The following is an 18,010-nucleotide window of genomic DNA, read 5'->3' as shown; positions in this document are numbered from 1 at the left end:
GCGAACTTGTACATGAAGATGTCTTGAGGACAGTCCGTATTAGTCAAGGAGGTGCTGGACATCCTCAATGTATGAAGGTAGATAAATCTCCCAGGGTGGTGATGGAAGGATGTTTTTCGGACTGGAGGCCTGCGACTATTGGTGTACCTCAGGGAATGATGCTCAGCCAAATGTTCTTTATCATCTACATCAATAATTTTGATGAGAGTGAACAAGGAATGTTTAGGAAGTTTTCAGAATAAAATAAAATAGTTAATAAAGGATCCCTACACTTATATCTCTAACCCAGACAACCTAGATAATGTTCGTCATCTATTTTCCAAAATGAGACACATTGTAAATCAGGAAAGGGATGCAGTCAGAGCATGCAGCTCATTTCATTCAAATAATGATTTTGTTATTTGGGTTATATTAATAATTCATACGAGATCAGTGAAGGAGAGCCAACACTTTAAGATTCTAGCACCTGTTACTTCCATAATGGCATATGTAGATGGACAGGCTTTTTTTTGGTCTGACGTAGAGTGCCCTCCATAATGTTTGGGACAAAGACACGTCATTTATTTATTTGCCTCTGTATTCCACAATTTCCATCACCAGTCTTTCCATCACCTTTGGAAACTTTTATGGCACTTTTATCAACATGAGGACCAAACTTGTGCCAATGAAAGTCAAAGAAGTCAGTACGAGACTGAGAAACAAGTATAAAACTGTTGAGACATCAGCCAAACCCTAGGCTTGCCAAAATCAACTGTTTGGAAAGAGTAGGAGTAAACGGGTCCTTTTCACAATGGCAGGCAGTGACTAGTGGGGTACCGCAAGGCTCAGTACTGGGACCCCAGCTATTTACAATATATATTAATGATCTGGATGGGGGAATTGAAGGCAATATCTCCAGGTTTGCGGATGACACTAAGCTGGGGGGCAGTGTTAGGTGTGAGGAGGATGCTAGGAGACTGCAAGGTGACTTGGATAGGCTGGGTGAGTGGGCAAATGTTTGGCAGATGCAGTATAATGTGGATAAATGTGAGGTTATCCATTTTGGTGGCAAAAACGGGAAAGCAGATTATTATCTAAATGGTGTTTAAGAGGGAACTGCAGATGCTGGAGAATCGAATGTTACACAAAAAGGCTGGAGAAACTCAGCGGGTGCAGCAGCATCTATGGAGCGAAGGAAATAGGCAACGTTTCGGGCCGAAACCCTTCTTCAGACTGATCGGGGGCGGGGGTGGGTGGGGACAAGAAAGGGAAAAGGAGGAGTAGCCAGAAGGCTGGGTGATGGGAGGAGACAGCAGGGGGGCTGAGGAAGGGGAGGAGACAGCAAGGACTAACAAAATTGGGAGAATTCATGCCCCCGGGGTGCAGACCCCCCAAACGGAATATGAGGTGCTGTTCCTCCAATTTCCGGTGCTGCTCGCTGTGGCCATGGAGGAGACCCAGGACAGAGAGGTCGGAGGCGGAGTGGGAGGGGGAGTTGAAGTGCTGAGCCACCGGGAGGTCAGCTTGGTTATTGCGGACCGAGCGGAGGTGTTCGGCGAAACGATCGCCCAACCTCCGCTTGGTCTCACCAATATAGATCTGCTGACATCTAGAGCAGCGGACGCAATAGATGAGGTTGGAAGAGATGCAGGTAAACCTCTGTCGCACCTGGAACGATTGCTTGGGTCCTTGAACAGAGTCGAGGGGGGAGGTAAAGGGACAAGTGTTGCATCTCTTGCGGTTGCAAGGGAAAGTGCCCGGGGAGGGGGTGGACCGAGAGGGAAGGGAAGAATTGACAAGGGAGTTATGGAGGGAGCGGTCTTTGCGGAAGGCAGATATGGGGGGAGATGGGAAGATGTGGCGAGTAGTGGGGTCACGTTGGAGGTGGCGAAACTGACGGAGGATTACTTTTTGTATGTGACGGCTGGTGGGGTGAAAGGTGAGGACTAGGGGGACTCGGCCCTTGTTGCGAGTGCGGGGATGGGGAGAGAGAGCAGTGTTGCGGGGTATGGAGGAGACCCTGGTGCGAGCCTCATTTATGGTGGAGGAGGGGAACCCCCGTTCCCTGAATAGTGAGGACATTTCAGATGTCCTGGTGTGGAACGCCTCATCCGTGGAGCAGATGCGGCGTAGACGGAGGAATTGGGAGTAGGGGATGGAGTCCTTACAGGAAGCAGGGTGGGAAGAAGTGTAGTCCAGATAGCCATGGGAGTCAGTGGGTTTATAGTGTATGTCGGTTAGAAGTCTATCACCTGCAATGGAGATAGTGAGGTCAAGGAATGGTAGAGAAGTGTCGGAAATGGTCCAGGTGTATTTGAGTGCCGGATGGAAGTTAGTGGTGAAGTGGATGAAGTCAGTCAGTTGTGTGCGGGTGCAGGAGGTGGCACCAAAGCAGTCGTCGATGTAGCGGAGGTAGAGGTCGGGGATGGGGCCCTGGTATGTATTGAACAAGGATTGCTCGACGTAACCTACAAATAGGCAGGCATAGCTGGGGCCCATGCGTGTGCCCATAGCTACGCCTTGTATTTGGAGGAAGTGGGAGGAGTCGAACGTGAAGTTATTGAGGGTAAGGACCAGCTCCGCTAGGCGGAGGAGAGTGTCAGTGGCTGGGTATGGGTTGCTTCTCTGGTCGAGGAAGAACCGGAGGGCTGTGAGACCATCGTGGTGGGGGATGGAGGTGTATAGTGATTGGACGTCCATGGTGAAGATGAGGGGGTGAGGGCCTAGAGGATTGAATGCGCGGAGACGACGGAGAGTGTCTGAGGTGTCTTGAACATAGGTAGGGAGGGATTTAACCAAGGGTGATAGGATGGAGTCAAGGTATTTGGAAATGAGTTCGGTGGGGCACGAACAGGCAGAGACAATGGGTCTTCCGGGACAATCAGGTTTGTGGATTTTAGGGAGAAGGTAAAATCGGGCTGTGCGGGGCTGGGGAACGATGAGGTTGGAGGCTCGGTCGGGTAGGGCATTGGAGTGGATGAAGTTGGTGATGGTGCTGGAGATGGTGGCCTGGTGCTCGTCAGTGGGGTCATGGTCCAGGGGTAAGTAGGAGGAGGTGCCCGATAGTTGGCGCGTGGCCTCAGCTTTGTAGAGATCGGCGCGCCAGACTACCACGGCACCTCCCTTGTCAGCGGGTTTGATAACCAAATCTGGGTTGTTGCGGAGTGAGTCGATGGCAGAACGTTCATGTGGTGAGAGATTGGAGTGAGACAGGGGAGTGGAGAAGTTGAGGCGGTTGATGTCGCGACGGCAGTTATTGATAAAAAGTTCTAAAGCCGGAAATTGGCCACGAGGGGGGTTCCACGAGGAGGGGGTGCGTTGGAGACGGGAAAAGGGGTCATCAGTGGGGGGGCGAGGACTCCTTCCCATGGAAGAAAGCTGTGAGGCGGAGGCGACGGTAGAAGCGCTCCAAGTCGTGGTGGGCGCGGAATTCATTGAGGTGGGGACGGAGGGGGACAAAGGTAAGACCTCTGTTGAGGACGGACCGTTCGGTGTTGGAGAGGGGGAGGTCGGGGGGGATGGTGAACACTCGACAGGGCAGGGGGGTGGGGCCGGAGGAAGGCGGGGGGGGACGAGGCGATGTGGGGTGGGGGGGTGGTGGGTGGTCAGGGGGGGGGGGGGGGTGAGAGGGCTGTGGTGTGGGTGGGGAAGAGCAGGGGCCACACAGTTAGAGGGGGTGGGGGGAGGAGACTTACAGTTAGAGGGGGTGGGGGGAGGAGACTCAGTCGAACTGCCACTGAGGTAGACCAGGCTGGGTCGACTGGCACTAGGGCCCAGTGGAGTCAAACCCAGGAGAGTGGGAGTTAGCAGCGTGAGGGCTTCAGGCCCAGTGGAGAGTCCAGGCTCTAAATGGTGGCTGATTGGGAAAGGGGGAGATGCAGCGAGACCTGGGTGTCATGGTACACCAGTCATTGGAGGTAGGCATGCAGGTGCAGCAGGCAGTAAAGAAAGCGAATGGTATGTTGGCTTTCATAGCAAGAGGATTTGAGTGTAGGAGCAGGGAGGTTCTACTGCAGTTGTACAGGGTCTTGGTGAGACCACACCTGGAGTATTGGGTACAGTTTTGGTCTCCTAATCTGAGGAAAGACATTCTTGCCATAGAGGGAGTACAGAGAAGGTTCACCAGACTGATTCCTGGGTTGGCAGGACTTTCATATGAAGAAAGACTGGATAGACTCGGCTTGTACTCGCTAGAATTTAGAAGATTGAGGGGCGATCTTATAGAAACTTACAAAATTCTTAAGGGGTTGGACAGGCTAGATGCAGGAAGATTGTTCCCGATGTTGGGGAAGTCCAGAACAAAGGGTCACAGTTTAAGGATAAGAGGGAAGTCTTTTAGGACCGAGATGAGAAAATCATTTTTTACACAGAGAGTGGTGAATCTGTGGAATTCTCTGCCACATAAGGTAGTTGAGGCCAGTTCATTGGCTATATTTAAGAGGGAGTTAGATGTGGCCCTTGAGGCTAAAGGGATCAGGAGGTATGGAGAGAAAGCAGGTATGGGATACTGAGTTGGATGATCAGCCATGATCATATTGAATGGCGATGCAGGCTCGAAGGGCCGAATGGCCTACTCCTGCACTCATTTTCTATGTTTCTATGTCAATAACTTCAAATTTTTGGGCGTGCATATTTCCGGAAATCTTTCCTGGACCCAGCACACTGATGCAACTATAAAGAAGACACATGAGCGCCTCTACTTCCTGAGAAGATTACAGAAGTTGGTATGTCAACGAGGATTCTCTTGAACTTCTACAGGTGCACAGTAGAGAGCATGCTGACTGGCTGCATTGTGACCTGGTTCGGCACTTGAACGTCCAGGAACAAGAGACCGCAACGTTGTGACCACTGCCCAGTCCATCACCGGCTTTGACCTCCCCACCATCGAAGGGATCTATCGAAGTCGCTACCTCAAAAATACAGCCAACATCATCAAAGCCCCACACCATCCTGGCCACACACTGATTTCACTATTGACATCGGTAAGAAGGTGCAGGAGCCAGAGAACTGTAATGTCCAGGTTCAAGAACAGCTTCTTCCCTACAGCCCTCAGGCTATTAAACATGATAACAAATAAGCTCTGAACTACAACAGACTATTATTATTATTGCACTATATTTGTTTATTTATTGAGTATGTGTGCATATGTATATATATACACTGAACGTTTTTTTCTTCTCCCGTTATGTACTATGTTTATATATTCTGTTGTGCTGCAGCAAGTAAGAATTTCATTGTCCTATCTGGGTCATATTACAATAAAACACTCTTGACTTGAAATATTGTAATGTTTCATTATGTGTTGCTTAGTACATTAATTCCAACACACGTCCCTTGATACTACACTTAAAAGCTCAGAATTAACATGTATTAACATACGCGAAGTGTTTACATGTCTTTACAAACTAATTTTAATATTTTTAATGTCTCCTACCTTGCAACAATGGGAAAAAATCTGACAGATGTACTCCTGTATATATCGCGATCTACTAAGTAAGGACATAAGATGAGGAACCACTGTTGAATCCTAGAAGCAACATAAAAACAAAGGTTAAAATCTATCCTTGTCTCATCTGTTCCTCCCCATAGGTACAACATTCCCAACACTAACTGTCATCTATGATTTACTGATTTAAACCATTATTTGATCATTCTTAACCATCAAACCCTTTACTCCAACAATTCATGGGAATCCTTTAGTGTGTAACCGTTCCCTGCAACCCACCATCCTCCTCCTCCAGGATAAACCTAATCATACGTTGAACGTGATTTGCATCCACTCATTATCACCAAACAAAATTCTTGCGCTGGGAACTTATCCACGCTATTATTTTGTCAGTGATTTCACCTGCCTTCCATCTTAGAGCAGGCATTCTTAGTTAAAGAGTAAAGGGCTGTCCCACGTGCAATTGTTTGGGCATCTACAGGCGACTGCCACAAAACGTTCAACATGTTGAACATTTTTCGGCGACAATTTTTGCTGTCGTAGGTAATCATAGGTTGTCGCCAGGTATTGTAGGTGAATTCCATTAAAACTAGTCCCTGGCAGTCGCCTAAGTGGGACGGGCCCAAAAGCAAGGATTTTGCCACAACGCCATCAACAATGTTGCTTTTGACAAGTTACCCGAGAGCAACCCAAGGGAACCCCTACGGAGACTTGTGATACTCTTACTTCTTGTGACACTGCCCTGCAGAATCTAACCAAACACAAAACACAAAAAGAAAAAGTAAAACTGCAGCCACTTCATATCTTAATGCTCCAATATTCTCACTAGCAGAATTTTTTTAAACCAAGACCCCAAAAAGACAGAAATAAATGATTTAAATATATCTGAGACTAAAAAGTTAAAAACTACAGATGCTGGAAATCAAAATAAAAATTTACTGCTGGAAACACTCAGCAAGTCCAGTTCTGAGCAAGTCACTGATTTGATGCATAAACTCTGTTTTTCTCTATCCACAAATGTTGCATGGCCTGCTGAGTATTTCCAACAATTTGTTTTTAATTCCAGTGTCTGAGATACTGTACTTACTGTATAAAGTACCTCTACTGGCGTCACAGGGCTTGTCAATATTGTACGGAGGCATCGAAGACAAGCCTCTATAAATTTAAGATCTGGAAGGAGGAGACCTATTTAGAAGGGAAAATGAATTTCTAATTACATCACAAATTGGTAATATATTATAAACTATTTATTCAAAGTCCCTTAAAGATAAAATAACTGCTTCAGCAGTCAGAAAAACATTTGATATTCAATATTTTCCACAGTTCAGTCACACATCATGTGTATATATATCTCAATAACTGTTAAATGACCACTCAATATGATTTTCACTTGGTAGTATTAGCAGTCTGCTTGATTTGGGAGAAAAATACTTTCATCACATTTTGTAACTTAATCCCTTACAGGTCCCAGACAATAATCAAAATCAAGTGACCTTTCCTACCTGCATCGCTAATACAGCCAAGAAACATAGAACCATAGAAACATAGAAATTAGGTGCAGGAGTAGGCCATTCGGCCCTTCGAGCCTGCACCGCCATTCAATATGATCATGGCTGATCATCCAACTCAGTATCCCATACCTGCCTTCTCTCCATACCCCCTGATCCCCTTAGCCACAAGGGCCACATCTAACTCCCTCTTAAATATAGCCAATGAACTGGCCTCGACTACCCTCTGCGGCAGAGAGTTCCAGAGATTCACCACTCTCTGCGTGAAAAAAGTTCTTCTCATCTCGGTTTTAAAGGATTTCCCCTTTATCCTTAAGCTGTGACCCCTTGTCCTGGACTTCCCTAACATCGGGAACAATTCTTCCTCCATCTAGCCTGTCCAACCCCTTAAGAATTTTGGGTTACACAGAAAAGCTGGAGAAACTCAGCGGGTGCAGCAGCATCTATGGAGCGAAGGAAATAGGCAACGTTTCGGGCCGAAACCCTTCTTCAGACTGATCAGGGGTGGGGGTGGGTGGGGACAAGAAAGGGAAAAGGAGGAGTAGCCGGAAGGCTGGAGGGTGGGAGGAGACAGCAGGGGAGCTGAGGAAGGGGAGGAGACAGCAAGGACTAACAGAATTGGGAGAAGTCGATGTTCATGCCCCCGGGGTGCAGACTCCCCAAACGGAATATGAGGTGCTGTTCCTCCAATTTCCGGTGCTGCTCGCTGTGGCCATGGAGGAGACCCAGGACAGAGAGGTCGGAGACGGAGTGGGAGGGGGAGTTGAAGTGCTGAGCCACCGGGAGGTCCACCTCCAACGTGACCCCACTACTGGCCACATCTTCCCATCTCCCCCCATATCTGCCTTCCGCAAAGACCGCTCCCTCCATAACTCCCTTGTCAATTCTTCCCTTCCCTCTCGGTCCACCCCCTCCCCGGGCACTTTCCCTTGCGGCCGCAGCAGATGCCTCCACCATAAATGAGGCTCGCACCAGGGTCTCTTCCATACCCCGCAACACTGCTCTCTCTCCCCATCCCCGCACTCGCAACAAGGGCCGAGTCCCCCTAGTCCTCACCTTTCACCCCACCAGCCATCACATACAAAAAATAATCCTCCGTCAGTTTCGCCACCTCCAACGTGACCCCACTACTGGCCACATCTTCCCATCTCCCCCCATATCTGCCTTCCGCAAAGACCGCTCCCTCCATAACTCCCTTGTCAATTCTTCCCTTCCCTCTCGGTCCACCCCCTCCCCGGGCACTTTCCCTTGCGGCCGCAGCAGATGCAACACTTGTCCCTTTACCTCCCCCCTCAACTCCTTTCAGGGACCCAAGCAATCGTTCCAGGTGCGACAGAGGTTTACCTGCATCTCTTCCAACCTCATCTATTGCGTCCGCTGCTCTAGATGCCAGCAGATCTATATCGGTGAGACCAAGCGGAGGTTGGGCGATCGTTTCGCCGAACACCTCCGCTCGGTCCGCAATAACCTAGCTGACCTCCCGGTGGCTCAGCACTTCAACTCCCCCTCCCACTCCGTCTCCGACCTCTCTGTCCTGGGTCTCCTCCATGGCCACAGCGAGCAGCACCGGAAATTGGAGGAACAGCACCTCATATTCCGTTTGGGGAGTCTGCACCCCGGGGGCATGAACATCGACTTCTCCCAATTCTGTTAGTCCTTGCTGTCTCCTCCCCTTCCTCAGCTCCCCTGCTGTCTCCTCCCACCCTCCAGCCTTCAGGCTACTCCTCCTTTTCCCTTTCTTGTCCCCACCCACCCCCACCCCTGATCAGTCTGAAGAAGGGTTTCGGCCCGAAACGTTGCCTATTTCCTTCGCTCCATAGATGCTGCTGCACCCGCTGAGTTTCTCCAGCTTTTCTGTGTAACCTTCGATTCTCCAGCATCTGCAGTTCCCTCTTTAACCCTTAAGAATTTTGTAAGTTTCTATAAGATCCCCTCTCAATCTTCTAAATTCTAGAGAGTATAAACCAAGTCTATCCAGTCTTTCTTCATAAGACAGTCCTGACATCCCAGGAATCAGTCTGGTGAACCGTCTCTGCACTCCCTCTATGGCAATAATGTCCTTCCTCAGATTAGGAGACCAAAACTGTACGCAATACTCCAGGTGTGGTCTCACCAAGACCCTGTACAACTGCAGTAGAATCTCTCTGCTCCTATACTCAAATCCTTTTGCAATGAAAGCTAACATACCATTCGCTTTCTTTACTGCCTGCTGCACCTGCATGCCTACCTTCAATGACTGGTGTACCATGACACCCAGGTCTCGCTGCATCTCCCCCTTTCCCAATCGGCCACCATTTAGATAATAGTCTGCTTTCCTGTTTTTTGCACCAAAATGGATAACCTCACATTTATCCACATTATACTGCATCTGCCAAACATTTGCCCACTCACCCAGCCTATCCAAGTCACCCTGCAGTCTCCTAGCATCCTCCTCACAGCTAACACTGCCCCCCAGCTTAGTGTCATCCGCAAACTTGGAGATATTGCCTTCAATTCCCTCATCCAGATCATTAATATATATTGTAAATAGCTGGGGTCCCAGTACTGAGCCTTGGGGTACCCCACTAGTCACTGCCTGCCATTGTGAAAAGGACCCGTTTACTCCTACTCTTTGCTTCCTGTTTGCCAGCCAGTTCTCTATCCACATCAATACTGAACCCCCAATGCCTTGTGCTTTAAGTTTGTATACTAATTTCTTATGTGGGACCTTGTCGAAAGCCTTCTGGAAGTCCAGATACACCACATCCACTGGTTCTCCCCTATCCACGCTACTAGTTACATCCTCGAAAAATTCTATAAGATTCGTCAGACATGATTTACCTTTCGTAAATCCATGCTGACTTTGTCCAATGATTTCACCACTTTCCAAATGTGCTGCTATCCCATCTTTAATAACTGACTCTAGCAGTTTCCCCACTACCGATGTTAGACTAACTGGTCTGTAATTCCCCATTTTCTCTCTCCCTCCCTTCTTAAAAAGTGGGGTTACATTTGCTACCCGCCAATCTTCAGGAACTACTCCAGAATCTAAAGAGTTTTGAAAGATTATTACTAATGCATCCACTATTTCTGGAGCTACTTCCTTAAGTACTCTGGGATGTAGCCTATCTGGCCCTGGGGATTTATCGGCCTTTAATCCATTCAATTTACCCAACACCACTTCCCGGCTAACCTGGATTTCACTCAATTCCTCCAACTCCTTTGACCCGCGGTCCCCTGCTATTTCCGGCAAATTATTTATGTCTTCCTTAGTGAAGAATGCTGAAGTAATGACACTAATAATAGCACTGCAGACTAAAGATCATGTTGGAGATTCCTCTGTGTAGGAAAGAACTGCAGATGCTGGTTTACACTGAAGATAGACACAAATTGCTGGAGTTACTCAGTGGGACTGGTCAGTACTAGTTGATCTGATCCATGTCATGTTTTACTGCATACCACTGTACACTCAAACAGCTATCTGGTGGAGTGTCTCATATATTATCTAGCCTGCTGGATCAGCCGCTAGTTAGGTTCGTTGTTGAGCTTGAGCAAGTATTTGAGCTTTGTGTGTTTTCTTAAGAAACAACTTATATTCATGTATGGATTCTGAGTTATTAGGCAATCTTACATGGCGTCAGAAGTGGGATTGTCTAATAACTCAGAATCCATACATGAGTATGTCGGCCAAGAGCATGTTCTTCTGATCTGCCATGTCGGACTATGTGCGCCAGAGGACGCAGTCGTGTGCAGTATATAACAATGTAGCACCGCACCAGCAGAAGGAACCGCTCCTGCATCACCCGGTTCCTGATCTACCGTGAACAACACTAGCGACTGACATTTTCGATTGGAATGGCAACCAGTACCTGGTTCTAGTGGACTCCTACTCTTGATTTGCTCCGCACTGCCTCATTGCCGGCAATTATTCAGAAACTTGCAAAACACTTCTCAGTTCACGGGGCCCCTCTCTCCCTCATGTCGGACAATGCAGGACAATTTACAAGTCAAAGTTTCAAAGGCTTTATCCAACGCTGGTATTTCAAACATGTCACCAGCAGCCCGGAATTCTGCAGTCAAACGGGTTAGTGGAAAGAGCCGTTCACAGTGCAAAACTGGTGATGGAAAATCTAAAAGAGCGGGGTCTGATAGAAACATAGAAATTAGGTGCATGAGTAGGCCATTCGGCCCTTCGAGCCTGCACCGCCTTTCACTATGTTCATTGCTGATCATAATACTAAGTATACAATACCTTTCTTCTCTCCATACCCTCTGATCCCCTTAACCAAAAATACCCTATCTACCTCCCACTAAAATATCGCATATTAACTAGCCTCGACTACCCTCTGCGGCAGAGAGTTCCAGAGATTCACCACTCTCTGTGTGAAAAAAAGTTCTTCTCATCTCGGTTTTAAAGGATTTCCCCCTGATGTCTTCCAGGACCTTCTAAACATGCAACGTTTTACGGGACAGAGTGTTAGGTTCACCTGCACAGCGCTTGATGTCCAGACAAACCTGCACTACCCTTCCAGTAGCTAAGCAACTGCTACAACCTCGTGACCTACAAGGTTCGTGATCCACACGCAGTCCAGGCCCAACTACAACACAAATGGCAAGTTCAAAAAACGTATTAAGACCAAACCAGCTGTCCCCTCTCGCCTTTGTCTCCCGGTCAAACGGTCCGCCTACAAACACAGAATGAACATGACCGCATAGGCGTAGTGGCAGAAACCTGCTTGGAGCCACGTCCCTATTTAGTCCGCTCCGAAGGAGGAATTGTCAGGTTCAATAGAAAACATATTCTGCCAGTGAGCGAACCAAGACCATCTCAGCAGTTCTCGAATGGCTACATCATGCCAAAGACTAATGGAGAGACTGTGGGTTCAAACCGTAATGGCTCCCCAATGGCCAAAGAGCCACTAGCACTATTGGCGAAATCACCTGTTAGACCTCCGGTGATGTCACCCACAAAGACTGTTGAACCACCGCCTGATATGATGTCACCGGCCCCTCCAGCAGAGGACCTGTACCGTACGTGCATACAACGGGTTTGTCAGCCTAACCCTAAATACAAAGACTGTATTAAATACTGATTACGGGTTTCCATTACCTAGGCCACATTGTATTTCTCCTTATTCATATCCTTCACGGCTTAGCCGTCGCGATTTATAAAGCACTGTATCTTCCTACTATACATTGTAAGTTTTAGTTGTATGCTTATTTAGTTGCATGATTTATTATACTTAAGAAGGAGGATGTAGATCAGTCAGTACTGCTGGACCTGCTCCATGTCATGGTTTACTGCATACCACTGCACACTCAAACAGCTAAGGGTCTGAAGAAGGGTTTCGACCCGAAACGTTGCCTATCTCCTTCGCTCCATAGATGTTGCTGCACCCGCTGGGTTTCTCCAGCATTTTTGTGTACACTCAAACAGGTATCTGGTTGAGTGTCTCAAATATTATCTAGCCTGCTAATCCAGCCTCTAGTTAGATTCGTCGTTGAGCTTGAGCTTACAACACCTATGTATATGAGCTCTGTGTGCTTTCTTAATAAATAACATACTCATGTATGGATTCTGAGTTATTAGACAATCTCACAGGCAGCATCTCTGGATAGAAGGAATAGATGACGTTTCAGGTTGAAGGGCTCGACCCACACCTTCCATCCAGAGATGCTGCCTGTCCTGCTGAGTAACTCCAGCTTTTTGTATTTATCTTTTGAGATTCCTCCAATATTAATGCCTCATTCTTCAGATTATTTGTGCAGCCTTATAGCAAACTCTTATGAAGCGCATTCAAACATAACATGCAATTCCAAAGTAACTGTACCTTGTAATAATGCCGGAATTATATGACAGTCCAACAGGGACTTGACATTATTTTCTGTCCCCATTGCAAGACTCCCCAATACTACTGCACATTCAGTTTTAAGTTCAACAGTTGAAGCCTCTTGCTGTAGTAAGTAAAGCAATCTGTAAAAAAAAAATCAATTAATAGATAAGCATTTGAACAAAGTGTTGCAGTCAAGCAGAGTTGTGTGCTGGTACCTCTTTTAGTTCTCATCATGCATTCACGAGGACAAGTGTGCCCAAAGAATCAGCATTTAAAGGAGACTTTTTAGTGTTAAATACAAAGAGCGATGCTGTGCCAGGCACCTGCTGCAAACCCCCTGCCCTCCACACAGCTGCAGTCAGGCACGTCAGTTATATGATGCAAATCCCTGTTCTCTTCTCGAGTTTTCACAGCAATGAATTACCCACAGCCTGATGTGGAGAACACCGGTGTTGGGGAGGCTGGATTTGTTTGAGCATTACAGCAGCTCAGAGCTTGGGATATTGGGTTCAGGACCGTACTCCAGCAGTGAGTGCAGGCCATTGGTTATGACTGGCGGAAACAGGTCCATATGTTGATGGATAATTAAAACCCTAGTCATCGTGTCGTGATGTGATGAAAGTTGCTGTCATCCCCCAGTTTGGAGATTTCAGTATGGTAACAAGTCCAAGGGCGGTTGCTGGCAGAGATCATTAAATCTCAAGCCATACATACAAATATGAATATGCACACATTTTTTTTTTTTTTTGCTATGGTTACAAGAAGCGTGAATTACTGTTTTGGTCTGCTATCAATAAGATCATGGCTAATCTTTTCTTTTAGTATCTCTTTTTTATACTAACCCCAGATGCCTTAAATCATTTAATATCTAAAAAACCTCTGCATCACTTTCGTGAATATTCTTATCAATTAAATCTCCAGTCTCCTTGAATGAAGAATATCAAAAGATTGTGACACAAGAGGCTGCAGATGCTGGTTTACAAAAAAGGACAAAGCACTGGAGTAACTTGGAGCCTCGTGGATTGATGAAGCCCGTGGCCATTGGGGTCTGCGTCTGCGCGGCGGGGGCCTGGAGTGGAACCGGCAGCAATAGTGGAGGTCAGTGCGGCGGTCGATGATGACGTCGACAGACAGAGACGAGACGGACACGTGAAGTAAGGACGTCGTGGCCGAGGAAAGGAACGAAGGAGAACCCGGTGTGGGGGGACCGCCATGAAGGGAGGGGGAAGAAAAATGCAGGACCCGGCGTGGGGGAGGGGGGGGGGGGGCGTGAGGGAGGGGGGGGGAGGGGAGGAAAAACAAAGAGGGACCTGGGGGTGCAAGCAAAGAATTTCACTGTGACTTGTCATATGTGACAATGAATTATTCCAATTCAGGTCAGGCAGCAGCTCTGGAAGACATGGATGGACTTCAGCTTTTCAGGTTTGCATCCTTCTAAATGAAGGGTTCTAACTGGAAATGTTGCCTATTTATATTGCACTTTGCTTTGTATCATTTTTTTAAAATATCAAATGATTTGCTACCAAATCATAAATATTTGGGATGAAGACATTTCTTCTCATCTCAACCCCTATTTAACAATAGTTAAGACCTCGGACATTTGTACATTTCATAGAGCCTTCATTCATCTAAATTCCAGAGGATATAATCGCACTGCTTAATCTCACCTCAAAAGATAAACCACTCATTTTATAATTCAATATGGTGAATTTTCATCGCTCTCTCTCTCTCTTTCTCTCTATCGGAAGGGTTTTCATCCTTAGTTGAAATCAGATGTGTAAGCAGTACTCTGCATAATTTCTCCAGATCCCAATAAAATTGCATTAACACTTAAACCCACTTAGCAATAAAAGACCAATAATCAGTTGCGCTCCTAATTGCTTGTTGTGCCTGCATAGTAATTTAAGAAAGATTTGTACACAGGAATGCTCATTCTTGTCCCTCCAAATAGCATCATCAATCTCCCAACATTTAATAATTACTCTCCTTTCTAAATTGTAAATGTCAAAGTGAATAATCTGACATTTGTCTGCTTTCTGTACCACCTGCATCTGGTTACTCATTCATTTAGCTTGTTACGATCCCATCCTCCTATAAATTCAGCTTTGCATCATCAACAAACTTGAGTATATTTTTGCTCTAATCCTAATCATATATAGACAATAGGTGCAGGAGTAGGCTATTCGGACCTGCAAGCCAGCACCGCCATTCAATGTGATCATGGCTGATCACCCACAAGTATCCATTCCTGCCTTCTCCCCATATCCCTTAACTCCGCTATCCCTAAGAGCTCTATCTAACTCTCTCTTGAAAGCATCCAGAGAACCAGCCTCCACCACCCTCTGAGGCAGAGAATTCCACACACTCTCAGAGATTCACAACTCCCTGTGTTATAAAGTTTTTCCTCGTCTCCGTTCTAAATGGCTTACCCCTTATTCTTAAACTGTGGCCCCTGTTTCTGGACTACCCCAACATTGGGAACATGTTTCCTGTCTCTCGCGTGTCCAAACCCTTAATAATTTTATATGTGCAATAAGATCGCCTCTCATCCTTCTAAATTCCAGAGTATACAAGCCCAGCCACTCCATTCTCTCAGCATATGACAGTTCCGCCATCCCTGGAATTAACCTCGTGAACCTACGCTGCACTCCCTCAATAGCAAGAATATCCTTCCTCAAGTTTGGAGACCAAAACTGCACACAATACTCTAGGTGTGGTCTCACTGGAGCCCTGTACAACTGCAGGAGGTCCTCTTTGCTCCTATACTCATCTCCTCTTGCCATTTGCTTTCTTCACTGCCTGCTGTACCTGCATGCTAACTTTCATTGCCTGACTAACAAAGACTCCCAGATCCTTTTGTACTTCCCCTTTTCCCAACTTGACACCATTTAGATAATAATCTGCCTTCCTGTTTTTGTTACCAAAGTGGATAACACATTTATCCACATTAAACTGCATCTGCCATGCATTTGCCCACTCACTCAACCTGTCCAAGTCACCCTGCATCCTCATAACATCCTCCTCACAGTTCACACTGCTGCCCAGCTTTGTGTCATCTGCAAATTTGCTAATGTTATTTTTAATCCCTTCATCTAAATCATGAATATATATTATAAATAGCTGCGGTCCCACCATCGAGCCTTGCGGTACCCCATTAGTCACTGCCTGCCATTCTGGAACTACCCTTTGTTTCCTGTCTGCCAACCACTTCTCTATCCATTACAGCACCCTACCCCCAATGCCATGAATAGAAATAGAAAGTAGAAAGAATATTAGGACCATTACAATACCTTGGTACTGCTCCCAGGACAATCAGATTAGCTTTTTGTTTGTTGTTTCCAATTACGGCATTCTTCATATCACTGTACAAACAAAATATTAAACAATATGCAAAGTGGTTACTCAAAGCAAATGGTTTTATAACACATGATTTGAAATAACTTTGAATATGTACTTGGGTACTTAGCTTTAATAGGATTAGGAATATTTTCAAACAATTTTAAAAATTCCAGGCACACAACTACGGCATGAAAACAGGCCTTTTGGCCCACCAAGTCCAATCCAATCACCGTTCACACTAGTTCCACCTTATCGCAGTTTCTCATCCATTTCCTATACGGCTCAAAATTAACGGTTCCCGGGTGCGAATGGCGACCTAAAGTCCCGCCGGGCAACCTAAAAGCCGTGCTATTTTGCCTCTAGGGGCAATGTTTGATACCGCTAGGGTGCAAACTGCCCAAGCAAAATATGAGGTGCTGCTCCTCCAATTTATGGTGGGCCTCACTCTGGCCATGGAGGAGGCCCAGAACAGAAAGGTCGGATTCGTAATGGGAGGGGGAGTTGAAGTGCGGAGCCACCGGGAGATCAAGTTGGTTATTGCTAACTGAGTGGAGGTGTTGTGCAAAGCGATCGCCAAGCATGCGCTTGGTCTTACTTACCGAGTTGAGATACTGTATTATAAGTTTGCTGCATGTCATTGTGGTATATATATATATATATATATGTCTTGAGTGGTGAATATGTTTGGTTTGTGACTTTATTTGAAGCAGAAAAAATATGTGAATGCTGCATTGAGCATAATTCCGACTGGTAACTACCACTTCGTCCAAGCACATTATCGCACGTGTCATGCAAGCCATCTTAAATGACCACCAAAACTGTCATTTGGCAACCTAAAAAGCTGCCTAGGTTGCCCGGCTGGAAACAGAGCTGCCTAGGTTGCCCTGCTAATTAACCTGCAAAACCGCATATCTTTGAGATGTTGACGGAAACCAGAGCACCCGGAAGAAAACCACACAGTTATAGGGAGAAGAGCAAATTCCACACAAACAGCACCCAAGGTCAAGAGCAAAACCATTTTGAGGTAACATCAGGTTACAGAAAGCCTTTTTTTACAATAATTCGGAGCCAGTTTTTGCTTTAAAAGATTAAGAAATAACCAGGAATGAGTAGGTTATCCAATGATGAACGTTTGTCCGCACTGGGCCTGTATTCGCTGGAGTTTAGAAGAATGAGGGGGACCTCATTGCAACATACAGAATAGTGAAAGGTTTGGATAGAGTGGATATGGAGAGGACGTTTCCACTAGTGGGACAGTCTAGGACTGGAGGTCATAGCTTCAGAATTAAAATACGTTCTTTTAGGAAGGAGATGAGGAGAAAATTATTTAATCAGAGGGTGGTGAATCTGTGGAATTCTTTGCCACAGAAGGCTGCAGAGGCCAAGTCAGTGGATATTTTTAAGACTGAGATAGATAGGTTTTTGATTAGTACAGGTGTCAGAGGTTTTTTTTTTCCTTCTTGTTAGTATGACTGCAGAAAACTTAATTTTGTTTGAACTTAGGTTCAAATGACAATAAACGGTATTCTGATTCTGATTATGGGGAGAAAGCAGGAGAATGGAGTTAGGAGGGAGAGATAGATCAACCATGATCGAATGGCAGAGTAGACTTAATGGGCTAAATGGCCTAATTCTACTCCTATAACTTATGACCGTATTTCCTTGTTGAATTAGCATTTTAAAATACCAACTCATTTTATGTTTCAAGAACATTTACGTTTCAAGAAACTTATTTATTTTTAACCCGGTCAGATAACCATATAACAATTACAGCACGGAAACAGGCCATCTCGACCCTTCTAGTCCGTGCCGAACACATAATCTCCCCTAGTCCCATATACCTGCGCTCATATACCATTCCCTTCCCATCCATATAACTATCCAATTTATTTTTTAATTATAAAAACAAACCTGCCTCCACCACC

The 18,010-nt window shown here is 46.1% G+C and overlaps 1 protein-coding gene across 3 annotated transcripts in view; it reads right to left on the bottom strand.

The window, feature by feature from the left end:
- armc8 (armadillo repeat containing 8) overlaps positions 1-18,010 on the bottom strand; it is a 129,325-nt gene that overhangs the window by 86,240 nt on the left and 25,075 nt on the right. For all 3 annotated transcript variants that reach the window (XM_055637646.1, XM_055637647.1, XM_055637648.1), the window contains exons 3-6: positions 16,037-16,108; positions 12,744-12,886; positions 6,513-6,610; positions 5,414-5,506 (exon numbers count right to left, since the gene is read on the bottom strand). In XM_055637646.1, the coding sequence (XP_055493621.1) occupies positions 5,414-5,506; positions 6,513-6,610; positions 12,744-12,886; positions 16,037-16,108 (406 nt within the window). The remainder of the gene's footprint in view (positions 1-5,413; positions 5,507-6,512; positions 6,611-12,743; positions 12,887-16,036; positions 16,109-18,010) is intronic.

Source organism: Leucoraja erinacea, chromosome 7 (assembly GCF_028641065.1).
Source record: "Leucoraja erinacea ecotype New England chromosome 7, Leri_hhj_1, whole genome shotgun sequence".
Taxonomy (NCBI): domain Eukaryota; kingdom Metazoa; phylum Chordata; class Chondrichthyes; order Rajiformes; family Rajidae; genus Leucoraja; species Leucoraja erinaceus.
Note: the sequence above shows the minus strand (reverse complement) of the source record. Positions and strands in the feature narration are given on the sequence as shown.